The 11,233-nt window shown below is 46.5% G+C and overlaps 1 protein-coding gene across 3 annotated transcripts in view; it reads right to left on the bottom strand.

The window, feature by feature from the left end:
* Positions 1-3,802: 3,802 nt before the first annotated feature.
* The window catches only part of CASC3 (CASC3 exon junction complex subunit), a 36,617-nt gene continuing 29,186 nt past the window's right edge, over positions 3,803-11,233 (bottom strand). Inside the window, exons 8-14 of one of the 3 annotated variants that reach the window (XM_003912963.3) lie at positions 9,991-10,055; positions 8,349-8,463; positions 8,008-8,106; positions 7,539-7,753; positions 6,513-6,635; positions 6,296-6,360; positions 3,803-5,524 (exon numbers count right to left, since the gene is read on the bottom strand). In XM_003912963.3, the coding sequence (XP_003913012.2) occupies positions 6,337-6,360; positions 6,513-6,635; positions 7,539-7,753; positions 8,008-8,106; positions 8,349-8,463; positions 9,991-10,055 (641 nt within the window). In that variant the 3' untranslated portion in view covers positions 3,803-5,524; positions 6,296-6,336. Of the gene's footprint in view, positions 5,525-6,295; positions 6,361-6,512; positions 6,636-7,538; positions 8,107-8,348; positions 8,464-9,990; positions 10,056-11,233 lie in introns of all 3 variants that reach the window. The other 2 variants (XR_639183.3, XM_009190544.3) reach the window with 2 other exon arrangements.

Raw genomic sequence — 11,233 nt, 5'->3', positions numbered from 1 at the left:
TATCAGAGGTCTGAGTATCAGCTTCCTGTGCTCCCCTTATTGGACACCCCAATATCCCCGGGCTTGAAAGGGGAAAGTGGCTGGAATGGGTTGGAGCTCCCCAGGTAGCATTTTATGAACTGAATAGGAAGAGGGAAGGGCTTCTCTCCCAGCACATGCCACAGTTACCAGATTAAGCCGGTTGCCTTGGTAACCTTCTCTCTGGGCAGGATTTGGGAATTGTTGGTTAGGAAGGGCGAATTGGGGAGTGTGAAGGGTGTGGGGGGTTGAAAATAAAAGGGACTGAAAGACTTCTGGAAGCTAGAAGCTTGGGACACAGGACCCCAGCACTCCCCCAAATGCTCAAGGACATCAGGCAGAGACTAAGTTCAACATTTTGAATCAGTGAGGAGAGCCAGCATCAAGTCATGGTCCTCCTGGAGTGGCGGTGGTTTTCACCCTGACTACACACTGGAATCACAGGGAAGCTTCTCAGAAATATTGATGCCGACTGGGCGTGGTGGCTCACGCCTGTAATCTCAACACTTTGGGAAACTAAGGCGGGCAGATCACTTGAGGTCATGAGTTCAAGACCAGCCTGACCAACATGGTGAAACCCCATCTCTACTAAAAATACAAAAAGAAATTAGCCGGGCATGGTGGCATACACCTTTAATCCCAGCTACTCTAGAGGCTGAGGCGGAAGGATCGCTTGAACCTGGGAGGTGAAGGTTGCAGTGAGCTGTTATCATGCTACTGCACTCTAGTCTGCGTGAGAGACTCCATATTTAAAAAAAAATACTAGCCAGGCGCAGCGGCTCCCGCCTATAATCCCAGCACTTTGGGAGGCCGAGAAGGTGCATCATGAGGTCAGGAATTTGAGACCAGTCTGGCCAACATAGTGAAACCCTGTCTGTACTAAAAATACAAAAATTTGCTGGGCATGGTGGTGGGTGCCTGTAATCCCAGCTACTCAGGAGGCTGAGGCAGGAGAATCACTTGAACCCGGGAGGCAGAGGCTGCAATGAGCGGAGATCGTGCCACTGCACTCCAGCTTTGGCAACAAGAGCAAGACTGTGTCCAAATAAAAAAAAAAAAAAGCACTGATGCCTAGGCCGTATCTCAGACCACTTAAATCAGATTTCTGAACCAGGGCCAAGGCTTATGGTATTTAAAAAGCTCCTCACATGACACAAATGACCAGGATTGAAAATCACTGCCCTAGAGGGACAGTTCAACCCAAGTGGACTGCAGATACTGGGAGTTGACTTTGGAATTCCAAGTCTTTGGTGCTCTGAGTTGCCCACAAGTTTGCAGGCCTATGTGCTGACCCTGAAGGGGAAGAGGGTTGGCAGGGCATTTGCAGCCGCTTATGGAAGAAATAAAGAGGAAGGCAGGGTGGTATGAATAATAACTATGAGATAGGGGCGAAAAAGCCTTGAGGGCCCAGCCCATGGACTTCTGCAAGGGGACCGGGCAGGGCCACCTAAGGCTATCTGTCTGCTGCTTACACACCCTCTTCTTTCTGACCACCCAGAGGCAGGATGGGAGGATAGAGAGAACCTGGGGGCTTTGCTGAGTGAGAGTTTCTTCTTGCAGAGCTGGTTACCAGGGCAACAGAGAGAGCACTAGGGTCTAACTGAAGGACTGGGGAAGCAAGAAGCAAGGGTAAAGGGGAAGCATCCAACACTCAAACCTCCTGCCAGTAACCCACCCCAAGGCTGGTTGGCATTTTTTGCATGACCCTGGGAGATCAGGCCTACAGTCACTCATCACACTGTGGGGAAGAGAAGCAAACTGACACGATTTAAAGAGGAGTTAGGGGCCCAGAGCGGTGGGTCACGCCTATAATCCCAGCACTTTGGGAGGCTGAGCTGAGCCAATCACCTGAGGCCAGGAATTTGAGACCAACGTGGCCAACATGGTGAAACCCCATCTCTACTAAAAATACAGAAAAAAAGTAGCCAGGCGTGGTGGCGGGCGCCTGTAATCCCAGCTACTTGGGAGGCTGAGACAAAACAATCACTTGAACCCGGGAGGCGGAGGCTGCAGTGAGCCAAGATCGTGACACTGCACTCCAGCCTGGGTGACAGAGTGAGACTCAGTATAAAAAAAAAAAAAAAAAAGGAATTAGGAATGTGGGTCAGGAAAGTCACAGTACTCTGGCTGTGGCACCAGCACCAAGGGATGGGGAAGTCCCATCTGTCTTTGTAAGATGTACAATAGTTGGGCACAGCAGCTCAAGCCTGTAATCCCAGCACTTTGGGAAGCCCAGACAGGAGGATCACTTGAGCCCAGGAATTCAATGACCCTGTCTCTACAAAAATAAAAAATAAAAAAATTAGCTAGGTGTGGTGGTGCATGCTTGTGGTTCCAGCTACTTGAGAGGCTGAGGTGGATGGATTGCTTGAGCCCAGATGGTCAAAGCTGCAGTGAGCCAGGATTGTGCCATTGCACTCCAGTCTGGGCAATAGAGCAAGACCAAAAAAAAAAAAAGATGCAGTATGACATCCATGCCTCCAGCGTATGGATTTGTGAAACCCAACAAATGCTGCCAGCTCCATATGAAAATTGCTCTCCCATACCAGGGATAGCCTCTGTAGTAAACTTCCATCCCACCCAGAGGAAAAAGTCACTTCAAAGGTAGGAACTGCCCTCTAAGCATCAAAGGCCAAGTGGACTAGGTAAACTGAAACATGACCCACAGTTGATTTGTTTTTTGAAACCTTGTGTCCAGGCAGGTCATATTATCTGTTAATTTCACTTTGGGATTAGTGTTGCAAAACATTTGTTATTAAGAAAGGAACATTGGGGCTGGGTGTGGTGGCTTGCACATGTAATCCCAGCACTCTAGGAGGCTAAGGCAGGAGGATCACTTGAACCTAGGCGTTCCAGACCAGCCTGGGTAACACAGTGAGACCTCGACTCTACTAAAAACAAACAAAAAAAATTAGCTGGGCATGGTGGTGTGGGCCTGTAGTCACAGCTGTTTGGGAAGCTGTGGCAGGAGGATTGCTTGAACGTAGGAGCTCCAGGCTGCAGCTACCTGTGATCGTGCCACTGTATTCCAGCCTGGGTGACCGAGCAAGACTGTCTCAGGAAAAAAAAAAAAAAAAAGTGACACTGGATCTGGTAGGGTGGAGAGTCACTGGCAAGGACATTAAGAACACAGACTCCAACTTGGCCTTGGGAGGCCAAGGCAGGTGGATCACCTGAGGTCAGGAGTTCAAGACCAGCCTGGCCAACATGGTGAAACCCCATTTCTACTAAAAATATAATTTTTTTTGTACAAAAAATACAAAAATTTCTACTAAAAATACAAAAAAAAAAAAAAAAAAAAAAAAATTTCCCTTCCCCTTACCTGACCTGATCGTCTCCCTAAGACTGTGGTCCTTAATACTTCAGTGTCGGCATCTTTACTTTTCAAGAAAGCTATACCAATACTTCCCCCAGCCCAGGACTTGGTATAGTTATACTGACATCTGATGGCATATTACCTTGGGAAACTTACTTGCCAAACACAAAGGAAGCCATAAAGAATACTAGATGCTCATGTGAATAAGCAGCATCTCTCTGCTTCTCTGTCCCTGACACTTCCAATCTAAGGGATGGCATGATATCCTGGTAATCTATGTGGTTAAAAAAGATAACTGATGGGGAATGCAGACACATTTATGGCCTCAAAGGGGCTCCTCATCTCTCTGGGCTTCTGTTTCACAAGTCTGGGCTGACCTGAGTTGTGACCGTGACCCTGTGGGGGAATTAGGGAGTCCTCTTCCCTCCCTCCCAAATCAAGACTCATGCAAAACATTGGCAAGACAGCCAAGTTTACAGTCTAAATTTTATTATCTCCAAGTCACAATGCTGATCACAAATGGGCACCCTTTAAAACAGTAACAAAAAACACCACCACACATGGAAAAATCCTTGCAACTAAACACAGTGGACCAACAGAGACAACTCTCACAGTGTCTTAAGGTCTGGGAATCTGGGCATGCTGCCCACAGGCTTGAGGAGACATCTTCAGGTTTAAGGCAAAGGGAACAGCCTACAAAAGGCACAACCACCAGCTACCCCTGGAAGAATCTCTTAGTTATTTCCTCCTTGGGGGTTACAGATTAAATGCCCCTCCCCGCTCTCCACGCCACACCTGTGACTCGAGTGGTTAGGCCAGCTGCTAGAGGGAAGGAATAAAAACAGATAGTGACATTACCGGGGAGAGACACAGCCACCATCTTCGCCCTCAGGTTCTGTAGAAGGACAGGGACAGTGGCCAAGTTACCCCTGGCGGACAGAAGTACTGCAGTAATAGGAATCTCTTCCGCAGAGGCAGCAGAGAAGTGGTTTAGTGCCATGGATAGCGAGGAAAGATAGGAGCCCTTGCCCAGAAGGTGACTGGCTTCCTTAGGCCTTAAGCCCAGGTGTAGTATCTTCTGTTTGCAAGGACAAAAGTAGAATTCGGGGAAAATAAGGTAGTAACATCTAAAACACTTGTAGCAGAGAAGACGTGGAGAAGAGCAATTGCAAAGGATGGGGTAGACTGCTTGCTGGATGATATTTGCCTTTAAAGAGATGCACTGGTCCACAGCAACTGGAAAGGGAGTGTAGCAAGAATGGAAAGAAGAGAAGCAAGGCCCTCTAATTCCACTTACCTCAAAAGACTGCGCCCTGAGGACTATGTGAATACACACCCCTAAGGGCAAAGGCTCTCACTCCACCATCCCTTTCTCACAAAAGCATCTGGTTTGCCATCTCTCCCCACAGTAGGGTATTTGCCCTCAGCAGAGAACAGAAGTCCACCATAGTACAGGTACTGATGGATGCTCAGACTCCCAAAAACCTAAGTCAAAGAGAAGGACTCCTACCCACCTACTCTGAGCTTTTCCGCACAATAGGACCCTCTGTGCAGACAGCCATGCTTCCACAGGGTTAGAGTTAAGGGAATACAAGTATACAAGAAGATAACAAACGCCAACTAAAAGTGAAAGGCCAGGTCTTTTTAGCCTTGGTGAGGAAGGCTGGCTGATACATTCTCCATTATCTGGGATACAGGGAAGAATCAAAAGGGAATCCAGAGGGGCTAGCAAACCAGAAGAATGGACTTGTTTCATTTAAAGGCAGGGAGAGCAAGAAACAGAGACAAAGAGAAAAAACTATAATAATATTAAGGATAAGCCAGGCTTTAAAAATGAACATCTTAGAAAACAAAACAAACAGGAAGGAGCTTCCTTGAGAACAGAAGACACTTCAATTTCCCGGAAGAAAGTGAAGAACAGCAGAAGACATGGGCTTCTGGATCTAGACTCAGAAGCTTGGGGCTGTCTGGCTCTGCTCCCCCGAACACAGCCAACTCAAGTGAAGAGTGAAGATGGGACGAGGTCCACTTGTTTCTCCCTCTCTCCAGAGCCTGTCTTTAGAGGAAGGCAGGGGTCCTCCTCTTTCAGCTGTTTGCTGGTAGAAGCCATAACCTATATCTTTGAAGCCCTTCAGGTAGTAGATAGCCAGCTGTATTTCTCTTCTCTCCTGAGTTCTCACCTCTGCCGTTCTGACAGGGGTTGGAAAAAGGGAAGAACCACCAAAGTGTTAGTGGGCCGTCTGGGCATTTACAAGCTGTTTACAAAAAGCCACATTTCTAAATAATGTGTATTAAGTAATGTCCTTAAACAAAACAAAAGCAACAAAACCCCCAGTCTTTCTCCTCTATGATCTTTAGAACTGTTTTTTTCTGCTATAACATCTCAAATTTAGATTTCCCTTTTCCTTTACTGCCTTCCTGTATTTTTTCCTTGTAGCTTCTAAATTGAAAATTGTCATGTAACAGTCGTTTCTACTTCAACCCTGCCCCATACACTTGCCACACAAACAAACTGGCAAATTTCAGGACTCCTTTAAGCCTCCTGAGATATCCCATGATTATTATCATTTAAAGCATTAATTAGAAGCCAGGCGGGGTGGCTCACGCCTGTAAGTCCAGCACTTTGGGAGGCCAAGGCAGGAGGATCACCTGAGGTCAGGAGTTCAAGATCAGCCTAGCCAATATGGTGAAACCCCATTTCTACTAAAAATACAAAAACTAGTCAGGTGTGGTCGTGCATGCCTATAATCCTAGCTACTCAGGAGGCTGAGGCAAGAGCAATGCTTGAACTCAGGAGATGGAGGTTGCAGTGAGCTGAGATTGTGCCACTGCACTCCAGCCTGGGTAACGGACTGAGACTCCATCTCAAAAAAAAAAAAAAAGCATTAATTAGTGATTTTTGTTTGTTAAGCAAGTGTAAGCATTAGTTTTAAGAATATTCACAGTAAGTTGTGCACTTACTTTTATATGATGTTAAGATTTAAAATATTCAGAAACTCATATTAACTGGAACCCCTGCTTACAACCTGAAATAATAAAGTTGGAATTTGTTATCAGGTCATACCAAAAAGACTGTTTTCCAGAGAAACACACCCAGAAAAATGAGGGAAATCCTCTGGGGAGAAGGAAAGCCCACTGACGGAGCATGTGCATTAAGTATGGGAAGGAGCTCTCATACCTCAGGTGGAGGGGGCTTGATGGTGACTGGCTGGGGAGTCCTCCGTGGTGGGGAGGGCTTTGGTTGCACCTGCTGCTGGGCGGGGTTATAGTAGGTCACTCCTCCATATACCTGTGATGGGGCCTGAACCCCACAAGCCAGGAGAAGAAAAAGTTAGGAATGAATTCATCCAACCTATGATGAACAGGAAATATTATTCATCCACAAGAGTACTGGGGAATTTATAATTTTAAAAATATCTGATCTGCCCACCCTTCAAAATAAAGTGACTATTCATTTTTGCCTTAATTCGTCATTATTTTGCTCTGGTTTTTATTTCTTCAAAGTACTGCCCAGCTTTCTCTAATTCTTAACATCAGCTGACAATTGGAAAAGGCTGAGTTCAGTAGCGACACTACAGATACTTGATTATGTCAATGTGGTGGAAGTTAAGCAGGACAGAGGTGGGGTGATAAGGAGTAGAATACAGCTTCTTTATGCAATAGAGTGAAAAGCAGGTATTGCCACCTATGAAGTACCACAACACAGGAAAGAAACACCATTAAAGAAACTGAACGCTGGGTGCGGTGGCTCATGCCTGTAATCCCAGCACTTTCGGAGGCTGAGGCAGGTGGATCGGTTGAGGTCAGGAGTTTGAGACCAGCTTGGCCAACATGGTGAAACCCCGTCTCTACTAGAAATACAAAAATTAGCCGGGCGTGGTGGCAGGCGCTGTAATCCCAGCTACTCGGGAGGCTGAGGCAGGAGAATCGCTTGAACCCAAGAGGTGGAGGTTGCAGTAAACTGAGATCATGCCACTGCACTACAGGCCTGGGCGACAGAGAAAAAAACTGAAAAGAATAAAGATGATGGGCATTACATAAGCTGCATTTCCAGCTCCTGACCACTAAGAGGCATCTTAGCGTCACATACAAATCAGTGGCACTGAAATGTTCTCTCAAATTCCTTTAGCATTCTCCCCATACCACATTCCTGTCTGAATTAAAGAATATGTATCTAGAAAAACATGATCATTAGCCATCTCACCTGTGTATTAGGATACAGATGAGGCGGCGGTGGGGGAGGCAGTGCCCCTGGAGCATAAGGGTAACTGGGATTACCAAAGTTCATGACGCCTGGAGCAGAAAAGTAAGTAGGAGCAAGCAACTGCTGAGGTGGTGGCTGTCCTGGAGACATGGACACTGGTGGGGGATAGAGGCCTGGATTGGGCAGAGGAGCTGGTGTCTGGTGGGGATGTAAACCTGGATAAGGAGAAGAAAAAAACTGAAAAATAAAGTAACATCATTTTCATAGGATGGCCTGGCTGGACTGCTCAGTATAATCAGGCTCAGGATGGAAGTCCTCAGGATGGATACAAGAGGAATTTGTTGCCAACGCAGCCAGGATGGCCAGACTCCCAGGCTAGCAGCACAGAACTCAGGAGGATAGGGTTTGTGGTGCTCCCAACATATATCCTCAGGTACTGGAAGCATACAAGCAGAGACACTAAACTTACCTGGGTGGGGAAGGTGCATTTCTGGCTGCACAAGCATGCCCTGTGGAGGCAGCGGGGCAGGGCTGTCACCATGGGTATAGATTGGTCCCTGGAACTGCACTGTAAGATATCACATTGGGACTCTCATAAACCCTTACTCTTCACATCACATGGACAAGTCTCCTTGTTCCCCAAGCCCTTTAAAAGATGTTCTCAATATTCCATGCGAAGAAAACAGCAACCAGACAATGTTTGATAACCACTATGAGAGGTCAGAAGAGAAATTCAGGAGCCAGGAGCCTAGTGTCTTACTTCACTTCACACTGCCAAGAAAAGTACCCCAACAATAAGAAAAAACTCACGTGGATCATAGTAATGTCCCTCCATGATACTGATATGCACTGGAGGGGCGGGGGGCTCTGGCACAGGTCTTTGCCGCTGGGATGAATAGCGTTTGGCTCGACCACCCTGGACGCCCTGAGACAAAGAAAGAGGCCTAAACAATAAGAATTCCAGAGGGCTCTCATGTCAAGTTCTACCTTCCTTTAGGTGTTGAAAAACAACTTGGTACATGGCAGGTGTTTAATGGGTATTTGCAAAGTGAGCTGAAAAATAATGAAAGATAACAAGATTTGAACCTAGGGCCAGGCGCGGTGGCTCACGCCTGTAATCCCAGCACTTTGGGAGGCTGAGTCAGGCAGATAATGAGGTCAGGAGATCAAGACCATCCTGGCTAACATGGTGAAACCCCGTCTCTACTAAAAATACAAAGAAATTAGCCGGGCGTGGTGGCGGGTGCCTGTAGTACCAGTTACTCAGGAGGCTGAGGCAGGGGAACGGTGAGAACCTGGGAGGCGGAGCTTGCAGTGAGCCGAGATCACGCCACTGCACTCCAGCCTGGGCCACAAAGCAAGACTCTGTCTCAAAAAAAAAAGAAAAAAAAAAAAAGATTTGAACCTAAACCTTCTACCTTACATTTCTGAAATCCAAATTAAAATAAACATGCGGCCGGGCGCGGTGGCTCAAGCCTGTAATCCCAGCACTTTGGGAGGCCGAGACGGGCGGATCACGAGGTCAGGAGATCGAGACCATCCTGGCTAACACAGTGAAACCCCGTCTCTACTAAAAATACAAAAACTTAGCCGGGCGAGGTGGCGGGCGCCTGTAGTCTCAGCTACTCGGGAGGCTGAGGCAGGAGAATGGCGTAAACCCGAGAGGCGGAGCTTGCAGTGAGCTGAGATCCGGCCACTGCACTCCAGCCTGGGTGACAGAGCGAGACTCCGTCTCAAAAAAAAAAAAAAAAAAAACATGCATAATCAATGGAAAAACTGACTTTATCTTAGCCGGGCGTGGTAGATCACGAGGTCAGGAGTTCCAGACCAGCCTGGTCAACATGGTGAAACCCCGTCTCTACTAAAAATACAAAAATTATCTGGGCATGATGGCATGTTCCTGTAATGCCAACTACTTGGGAGGCTGAGGCAGGAGAATTGCTTGAACTCGGACCCGGGAGGCAGAGCTTGCAGTGAGCTGCGATCCCATCACTGCACTCTAGCCTAGGCAACGAGGTAAGACTCCATCTCCAAAAAAAAAAAAAAAAGGCCGGGTGCGGTGGCTCAAGCCTGTAATCCCAGGACTTTGGGAGGCTGAGACGGGCGGATCACGAGGTCATGAGATCGAGACCATCCTGGCTAACCTGGTGAAACCCCATCTCTACTAAAAAATACAAAAAACTAGCCGGGCGAGGTGGCGGGCGCCTGTAGTCCCAGCTACTCGGGAGGCTGAGGCAGGAGAATGGCGTAAACCTGGGAGGCGGGAGCTTGCAGTGAGCTGAGATCCAGCCACTGCACTCCAGCCTGGGCGACAGAGCGAGACTCCGTCTCAAAAGAAAAAAAACAAAAACAAAAACAAACAAACAAACAAAAACCTTATCTTGGTTTAAACAATGAACAAGCTGTGTAACAGGCAGCTCCCTCCCCCATCTACCCTTTTCCCCTTCTGTACCATTTCTTCCATCCGGTTAAACTGAGGTGGAGGTCCTGCTCCCATGTGAATATGGTTGGGCATACCTGTAATACACCAAAAAAGTTACTTCTGCAGATCAGACATATGTGAGTGGGACTCAAAGATACTATCAAGAAACAGGTTTAAGTGTCAACATGAGGAATGCCTTTTTTCTTTTAATTAATAAAATTCTCTATAAACTATCTCTGCTTTCTGTCTACACCAGCATTTAGAAATTTGTCCACACTGTCTGCCATCTTAATATAGCGATAAAGCCCTTGAACATGAAAAATAAAATGACTTCAATAAAGAAAATCAAGTTCAAATTTTTCCTATCAAATTGTTCCCTGCATAGAATCATTGGGAGATTATAATTAGTACATTACATTATCCGACATACTGAAAAATCTCAGCCCAAGAGTTCCTGAGCAACGGCCGGACAAGGGAGGGATGCTTTGTAAATCTACTTGATTACATCCCATTCACAGGGATCTAGGTTGGAAGTTTGAGAGGAGATTCTCCTCTGGCTAAAATGACTCAAGACAAAAAGGAATGTTCTAGAGATTGTCCTCCAATAGTAAGAAGGGCGCTATAACTCCAAATGAGGAGTTCCAATATTTAAGTTAGATTTCAGACTAAGGAAAGATCCTTCGATCTATCTGGGTGGAGAAAGACAAACCCGAACAGGCAAAATGGGTAATATGTAGGTCTTACTCTCTAAAACTATGCTGCCCAGTATGATATCCACTAGCCAAACATGGACACTTAGGTTTCAATTAATTAAAAGTTCAATTCCAGCTGGGTGCAGTGGCTCATGCTTATAATCCCAGCACTCTGGGATGGCAGAGGTAGGAGAACTGCTTGAGCCCAGGAGTTCAAGACCAGCCTGGAAAACACAATGAGAAACAACCCCGTCCTTCCAAAAAATAAAAAAATCAGCCAGGTGTAATGATGTGTGCTCATGATCCTAGCTACTGAGAAGGCTGAAATGGGAGGATTGCTTGAGCCCTGGAGGCAGAGGTTGCAGTGAGCCAAGGTTACGCTACTGCACTCCAGACTCCAGCCTGGGTGACAAAGTGGGACCCCATCTAAAAAACACAAACAAAAAATACTATATCTATATAAATAACAACAACAACAAAAACATAAAAGTACAATCATTACAGAAAGTTCTATTGGGCAATCTGTCTCTAGAAGATTAAGGAAATAAGGGAAGCTTGCCTTTCAAAGATATTAGAGAAGA

Source organism: Papio anubis, chromosome 17 (assembly GCF_008728515.1).
Source record: "Papio anubis isolate 15944 chromosome 17, Panubis1.0, whole genome shotgun sequence".
Lineage (NCBI taxonomy): Eukaryota > Metazoa > Chordata > Mammalia > Primates > Cercopithecidae > Papio > Papio anubis.
Note: the sequence above shows the minus strand (reverse complement) of the source record. Positions and strands in the feature narration are given on the sequence as shown.